This window comes from Priapulus caudatus, unplaced genomic scaffold (assembly GCF_000485595.1).
Source record: "Priapulus caudatus unplaced genomic scaffold, Priapulus_caudatus-5.0.1 Scaffold0, whole genome shotgun sequence".
Lineage (NCBI taxonomy): Eukaryota > Metazoa > Priapulida > Priapulimorpha > Priapulimorphida > Priapulidae > Priapulus > Priapulus caudatus.
The window spans coordinates 1,091,893-1,099,999 of NW_014577061.1; the positions used below are offsets into that span (position 1 = coordinate 1,091,893).

The window sequence follows — 8,107 nt, forward strand, 5'->3', positions numbered from 1 at the left end:
CGATGAGTACAGTTAGCAATTATGCTTGTTTACTCGCGCGATATTATCATTGTATCCCCCGCGAACGAAGTCGCGGGGATACTATGGGTTCCAATGTCTGTACAGACCGCCGCCGCCCGGTACTGGCCGCACCGAGATTTTCCCCTTCCGCTCTACTAACTCCGACCCCTAATTGACCTAGCGGTGACAACTTATCGTCTACATTACAACATCTTGGGGAGAAGGTGGGCAGTCGTACCAAAACACACAGGTCAACATACAAAACAACTCAAGCGACCTTTATTTGACCTTTACGCTTGAACCTTCGATCATATTTCCCTTTCCGCTCTGATAACTCGCGGGCCCCTAATTGACGTCTAAGCTGACCAAACTTGGTCCCACAAACTATACAAAGACCCATTCATCCTTAGGGAGAGAAGAAGTGGGCAGACGTCCCCAAAACCGCCAAGGGTCACTAGCGTGAACCTTTATATACACTTTCACACCCGGACAAAATTAGAACGCCTAGATCATATATTTCCTTTCTCCAGACTTGTAAATATTCTATCAATATGTGAATAACAACAATATATTACCAATAATATTACCATTTGCTTTTCGAGAATCCTACACCTGATTCCCTTTACCTACCCTAATAAAATAAACATGATCACGCCTCACCGAATTACTGAAAATCGTATGTGTTCTTCAAAAAAATGTTCCTTTGAATACCAACACGCGTTATACACAGTAAACAATTTTTCCCAAAACTTTTGCAATCTCCAGACGGCACAAACTGTGATCTCATCACAGCACGGAAACACCGCAGCAATCCAAAAGAGCACTAAATGTCAATACCTAACGCGAAACGAAAGACCTGCTGGCGGCTGTTGGGATATTAGGTTAAGCACAGTAACAGCACTTGTTTGCGAATTCCTTATCCATCACAGAAGAAACAACGTATGTCACTAAAACAGCTCAAACTCAGCTGCTACATACAGACGCAACGTGAGACACCAACGTATTTATTATTTATTACAGCGCTGGAAACGCAAATATACACACTGAATACAATTACGATAGAGCCTAATATCCCCCAACTAGCCAGCGTCCAGTCAGAGGACACAATAGAAACAACATAATCTCCGATAAAAAAGTTTGGTAGCAACGCGCACAAGATGCAAAAAAGTTTTGGGAAAACTGTTGTGAAATCGCTGTCTTTTTTGGAAGAACCATAGCAATATTTCAGGTAAATTGGTGGTGTCATATGAATTAACGGAGAATCACATAGCGAAAACAATGTAAAGTTTGAATATATTTAATTACATATTAACATAGAACATATTTTACAAGAGTTGTCAAAGTGACAAACTAATCGACAAAATACGCTGCTTAAACAACACAACACCAACACCCACACAATCCACGCCATGTCTACTCACACTTCTCCTACTTAATACATACACTTACATTATTGACTCACTATCATATAATACCTATATCAAATACATACCATATTCTATCAACCGTTATCAGTGTGCACTCTGTCGTACACACACTCCAAACTTATCGATTAGTAATTAATCAATCTAATATAACAATACCAGGATTACATGGCGACATTGTACTCCTCACATGTACAAGTAATCCTTCGGTCACCGTTTCGTCCAATCTGATTTTGTTATTGCATCGTCGTATCACATCTCCATAGATAGAAAATACAACCAAGTCCTATCCTAATCACCCTAGACGCTTACCCACAGTGCGTACCGGGATAACTCTTCACTCCAGCTACAGCGTTGTTTCCTTCCTGTAGCGGAAGCGAGGGGTTACACGGGTAGAGCTGCGTCTGTCTACTCGAGGAAAAAATCGCCTGTCCCGGTTGCGCGTCTAACGGTTGCTGAAAAAACATGTTAAAAATAATAAAGTGCTTGAAAGGCCAGGGTTAAATTTAAGGCCAGCACTTCGCATCGTGGTAGGTTCTAGACTATGAACAACTTCAGCTTTCTTTCTGCCCGTCATGGACGAAGACGTAATTGAATAACCCAGGCTTTTTAGAATTGTTACACTCGTATGTGGTACCTCCGTATTGACATCATGGTTCGTAATTTCGTATGCAATATTTAATTATACAAGACGCACGTGACCTCTGCAAACTAGAGAGAAGTTCATTTCTGTTGACTTCAGTCTGCATTACACCATTTGTTAAACATTAAAATAAATCGAAAATCCAGTAATTATGGAAGCGAGTAGCCGTGGGAAAAATATAATAGCAAATAAAGGAAACTATAATATGATGTTATTCGAGTTAAATCTAAAACAAACCGAATAACACATCCTTCTGACTAGAATTGACTGCGTTGCCTCAAGCTGAATATGTGCATGTGCTAGTTTAAATGTAAGAATACCAGGTGTGCAAGTGGTCACGTATGTTGTACCTGTGTTCAGCGTGAGACAACTAGCGGTCGCCCAAGATCGCCAGCTGGCGATTAGAAAATGCTACCGGGCGACTGCTTGCTTGTGTCAACTGGTCCGGCGGGGCGACCTAGAATAATCTGCCGCAGCAGCAGCGAAAAAAAATACAGACTTGTAAACGGGAGCACAGTAACACGACCCCGTTTTCGCTCCAACGTAACGACGGGAGGTATGCCAAACCTTCTAGACGAGCAGGCATGAATCCCTCACGCCATGAATTACGCGCACACGAAACAAAACTCGCCGACGGTCAAAAAGAATCGAATTGCGGCAGGCAGGTAGTCGCAGGCCGAGTGTTTTTAAATGACCGCATATTACCCATAACATAAGTTTTTATATCAGCAGGTGTTATCGTGGGGGGTGAGGGCACGACCGTGACCACCTGACACGCACGTATCAAAAAGCGCCCTGTAAGCTGAAGTTCGTCCACTTTTCATGTGGACTATTCCAAGTATTGGAAGTGGAATGGCGGAAAGTTGGACTATTATTTATTCAGTTAGATATCTAAAGAAGCATTGTAAACCTGTATATACTTAAAGATTCTAGACACTTGTAACTTTTTGGGACGTGCGGGCGCATTGATCTATGCATGGGGTACCGTGCTGGGGAGGAGAAGGAAACGAAAGTAAAAACCTTGCGCAAAAGCTCCCGGCATTCCTAGAGATTCCAAGTAACAAGTTTTTTTAATACAGTACTCAAAGTAACTAAAAAACTATGTTGTACATGTGTATGACACCGTGTATATAGTGCATAGTCTGCCTGTGTGAATTTAAATTGAATAAGAATGTGAAATTGATTTCTTAGTCGAGTGAAATGAGATTTAAAAAATAAGTGATCGAATGCCAATTTGTTGACGGATTTCTTAACACTGATAGTCTGATAACTGGTGCTGAAAGTGTTGAATGGCTGAAGTAGCTCTGGCCAAGCTAAAATAGCTCTCCGTAAACAAAATTAACGAGAGCTCTTTTTTGCCATACAGACTAAATCAAAAAAAATGATTTAGATAATACCGGACATCCCCGACACACAGGCAATCGCGTAATAAAATATGATAATTTATAAGGAATAATGGGTGGTCTCAGAGACGCGGCTGATCTTTGAAATCGACTTGCGGACTTGTTTCGATTTACTAACCTCAGTGTTACAAAAACGACTAAAAAAATAATAATTGTTTAAGAATAACATTAAGAATGCACATCATCAAATTGCACCATCCCCCATATATAAAAACGTCCCCACATCCGAGTCATCACTTTGCTACGAACAGAAATTTCCTGGACCAGTGGCCTACTGAACGGCAGGACCAGTGCTTCCTCAGAGGCACGTGGTCCTGCTGGACAGTACCTCCAATATCAGTTTTTCAACCCTGGTGTGTTAGGAGTAATTTTTAACCGTTGTCACATGTGTCAAAATATACAGCACTGTAGTCCAAGATTTGTATGTGTGAGGTGTTGTGTAGTAACATGTTTATTATGGACTCTGTTTATTAATAACTTTATGACTCTGTGTACCCATGCGAAATTGGAATCTTTCAATCGTTGATACTGTATGGACTCGTATTAGCGAAAGTGCTAATGTAATAATTGTAATTCGCACTTATGTGTTATCTATGCTGTATCTATATTAAATAGCGGTCACATAGTCAGCCCATTGTACCCCATGTTTTTCACTATTTAATAAATCAGTGTTATGAATATTATGTACCTTTTACTTATGTATGATTATGTATTCTATTGTACTTATTGTATCAATTATCTATATTTAAGTAGTAGCTTGTTACCCGAGAAAGCTTTGTGTTGATCACATGATATATACCCTTATTCTATACAAGTGTTTGTTTTGAGTAGATAGACGTAAAAGTTATACAGAGGGCCAACAGATCGAAGAACCCAGTACCACATACAAGTAGGTGAACAACACTGACTGTATGGAGGTTTAGTTAGACAGTGCTTTTAAAAAAACACATTTTGTTACGAGTAGTGTGGTAAGAGTAGTATGAAGGGCAATCTTATATGTGAAATACTAGTAATAAACACTATAAGTCTACGACAGCCGAAGTTATGACAAATGTAATTAGAGAAATACGCTAACATGACCTTGAATATTGTAATAGTAACAAATGTACCAATAGTTTTGGTGCGTCTGTTGTCCGCTGATATCCCAGAAGTATTGAAAAGGCGCTACTTGAAACAAGTTTTGTGTTTCCTGTGAGTGTTCTCTAAGGTATTTATCTGTGTAGGGAAGAGTTAAAAAGCCAAGGCAGTGAAGGGTCAATCCGCCTTGTAGGATAGAAATGCAAGCACTAAACTCGGGTACATGTGCAAGTGAGCTGTTTAGCGTTGGTACAGCTAGGACGAGGAAGGCAAAAGCTAACTGAATTAATGCGTGGCGTGAATGATTAGAATTGTAAATGGGTACGACAAAGGCTAACTGCCTAGCTCAACCTGTGGTATATGAATGATTAGAATGTTAACTAAGATAGAAAGCCAAAGGCTCTACCTAGGTTTTATGTGATGTGTGTTTAGACTAGTTCCTAGTATAGAACCGATGATATAAGGAACCTGATAGCTTCTAAATGTTTCTGCCTGGCGTGTATGTTTATGTTATGTCCTAATGGTATTAGAATGGATTGGTATAGTTTTTGGGGGTAGCCCCAATCGAGGTAGCAGTACTGCCGAAACTCACTGCTTTGGCAGAATGAATTAGTATAAAGAGAAAAAATTAATTAGTTTGCTCAATGCAAAATAAATGATAGGAAAAATGCTTTACCTGCAATGGGGGGCTGCTGGGGGAATAAACTAATTACATAAGGAGCCACCATCCTTGTGCACTGCCGATTGACTAGTATTGTCAGCACAAGCGTTGACGGTGTTGCTGTCATTTCAGGCCACCTGGTCAGATTCTGGTGTGACGGAAGGGTTCAAGACGCCACAAGAGCTGTTCGACTTTCATAATAAGGTACGGTTGGTTATTTTTTGGGGTGGTGGGGGTCAGTGTGAGGTAAATGTATGTTGTTGCTAGCCGAAGGGCATTATTAGGAGGGCAGGGCATAATTTTTATGATTAGGCATTCAGAGAACTTGTGCACCAGCCCACGGGCACAAAAGGCATTTTGTTGATGAGGGCTTCCAACAAGGCAATCTAGCGGAGTACCACATGTGGGCCAGGTCTGCTCACACGCTTCCTTGCATTTACTTGGTAGAGATGCTAATCACATGACAATGTGTGTGGAAGATTTATTGCACTAATGCAGTCCTACCAACCACCTAAACATAGATGTAGTTGCACCACGTAAGAGTAGACCATGGGGCAGTTTTCCTCTACCTAGTGAATGCGCTCATTATAATATTGTTGTCCTAAAATATATGGTCAGATTAATTCACGTGACCGCACTTCGCGTTTTCCTAAACGTCAGTATTACGATGGAAATAAAATCGGCGTTATGTTTGAGTCATAAATCAGAGGTAAAGCTTTTTTAAAGTTACAATGTCATTTTTAATCATATTAACCGTGCCCTCACATCGATCAAAAAAGATAATGATAATTTCATCAATATTTCATGAATTAACATTAAGTCGAGCGATAACTTTGTAATACCGGCGGCATTCTGTTAACACACAGAGTTTAGAATGAGGTCATTAAAATTGCTGATTCTCTGTTCTGTGGTAGTACCGCTAATTACCATTACCCGATATGATCGACTGATTCGTTCTCAAGGTCGTGACGCATAGGCGATTGCTAACTGTCCACTACTTGCATTGTAGTTGCTAAAAGTTGTTCCCAGAGGACGCCGCGGCACCATAAGACAGGGAGCGAGCACATTCCCTATCTGCCAGGCTGAGCCCCGGTCTAAATGCGACGACGACTGTCGACAACGACTGACAACGAAGACGGCACGAGTGACGACGACATCGTATGTGAGCTGATTACGGGTGTTGCACGCCACAAACCGACAGAAAAGAGCAGGTGTGAACTTCGACTGCAGTCGGGTCGGCCTGCTGGCGGAAATCGTCGGTGGCAAGAAGTAGCGTGCGCCGGTGGGTTGAGATTGCGCGCTTTAGAGCACGTAATAGAATATTTTCTCGCGTTACAGCTACAGGCAGCTGGCAGAGTCAACAAAGAAGAGAGTGGCAGACGAGTAACTTGCGCAAAGATACACGGAGGAGTAATGTATTATTAGCTCTTGATATATATATATCTACCTATCTATCTGTCTGTCTATATATATATATTTATCTGATCTGAAAATAATTAAGCGTCGAGGCCGTGTTAGCGATTCAGTTAGATCAGCGGCAGATAGATTAAGTTATTAACCACATTACTTTGCTTTAGCATTGTACCTGCACAAATACAGTGACAGAGACTGCGCAGTTCAACCCTCAGCAATTTGAAATTCATGTTTCTCTTTTTAAGTACAAGTATTTTAGTCTTTGGTGTCCCCCAAAGATTAAAATACTCAACTCAAAAGTGATATTTTTGTGATGAAGAATGTTTAAAATAATGATGCCTCAGAGTGCAGGAAATTGCATCTAAGAGGTGTAATTTTCCAAAAAAATTCTGGCGGAGGGCCCCCTGGCGCCCACTTATCAGGATCCACTTCCTGAACCAACCCCCTCGCAGCTTTGCTGCTCGGTTGCAGCCTGCGGCAGCAGACAGCCGCTTACTTTCTTGGTTTACCCTGCTACATTATACCAGAAGCTAATAATGACAAATTTGTCATTATTAGCTCCTGATTATACCCCTGTCACACCTTCCCGCGATCACGCTCGCGCTCTCACTGCGACCTGAAAAGCATGAAAGCGCGAGGAAAAGCGCAGTCCACGGAAATCCATGGCGTGGTGTGACCATGGTATGACACCATGTAGCTTTTAACAGTAGCTTACAATACGCTCTTGACTCGCTTATTACGCTCTCACTGCCATCCTATGCTTTCGCAGTTTGATCTTCAGTGCGCTCTCAGTGCGCTCCCACTGCGCTCTGTGCGCTCTCAGTGCGCTCCCACTGCGTTCTGTGCGCTCTCAGTGGTGCGCTCCCACTGCGCTCAGTGCGCTCTCAATGCGCTCCCACTGCGCTCAGTGCGCTCCCACTGCGCTCAGTGCGCTCTCAGTGCGCTCCCACTGCGCTCTGTGCGCTCTCAGTGCGTCCAAGTAGCTCTTGCTGCGCTCTTACTATGCTCTCAATACGTTTGCAACTCGCTCACTGCGCGTGCGCAGTTTATTTTATTTTGCAGGTTTGGGGACGTTTGACTTTTATGTTTGGGGAATTGGGATTTTTTTGTTTAAGTTTAAGTTAATATAACTTTATTTAAGGACATTTAAGCAATTACATAAGCAAGGCATTATGCATAAAAGAAACATATTTACATTATTAAATTATTTATTTTTACATTACCATATTTATTTGAAACATACAATATTGTGTACTGTGTACTTGTAAACTTTTGAACTACTTGTCTTTTTTTGTAACTGACTTTTTATATCATGCTATGGCTTGCCAGGGCACAGAGCCTGCAGGTGAATTGAAGTACAGCTTGAGGTATTCTCGTTGTTTCTTGGCTGCAGTGGTGTCACGGTTGTTCCCTCTAATGTTGTTCAGCTCATGCATGTTTGCATCAGCCCTCCAAGCACCTGGGATCAGTTGGTGGTTGACATCCT

General features: G+C 41.7%; 2 protein-coding genes and 1 long non-coding RNA gene across 3 annotated transcripts in view; 1 reads left to right on the forward strand and 2 right to left on the reverse strand.

The window, feature by feature from the left end:
• The window catches only part of LOC106807955 (probable serine/threonine-protein kinase irlA), a 5,781-nt gene extending 5,469 nt beyond the window's left edge, over positions 1 to 312 (reverse strand). The window contains exon 1 of the mRNA XM_014810857.1: positions 303 to 312. Within this exon, the coding sequence (XP_014666343.1) occupies positions 303 to 312 (10 nt within the window). The remainder of the gene's footprint in view (positions 1 to 302) is intronic.
• A 3,988-nt stretch (positions 313 to 4,300) lies between these two features.
• On the forward strand, positions 4,301 to 6,252 carry LOC106804804. The gene is made up of 3 exons (XR_001393370.1): positions 4,301 to 4,359; positions 5,341 to 5,412; positions 6,218 to 6,252. It is a non-coding gene; the product is annotated as an uncharacterized LOC106804804 (long non-coding RNA).
• A 519-nt stretch (positions 6,253 to 6,771) lies between these two features.
• The window catches only part of LOC106808768 (zinc finger CCHC domain-containing protein 2-like), a 24,130-nt gene continuing 22,794 nt past the window's right edge, over positions 6,772 to 8,107 (reverse strand). Inside the window, exons 3-4 of the mRNA XM_014811993.1 lie at positions 7,204 to 7,237; positions 6,772 to 6,793 (exon numbers count right to left, since the gene is read on the reverse strand). Of these exons, the coding sequence (XP_014667479.1) occupies positions 6,772 to 6,793; positions 7,204 to 7,237 (56 nt within the window). The remainder of the gene's footprint in view (positions 6,794 to 7,203; positions 7,238 to 8,107) is intronic.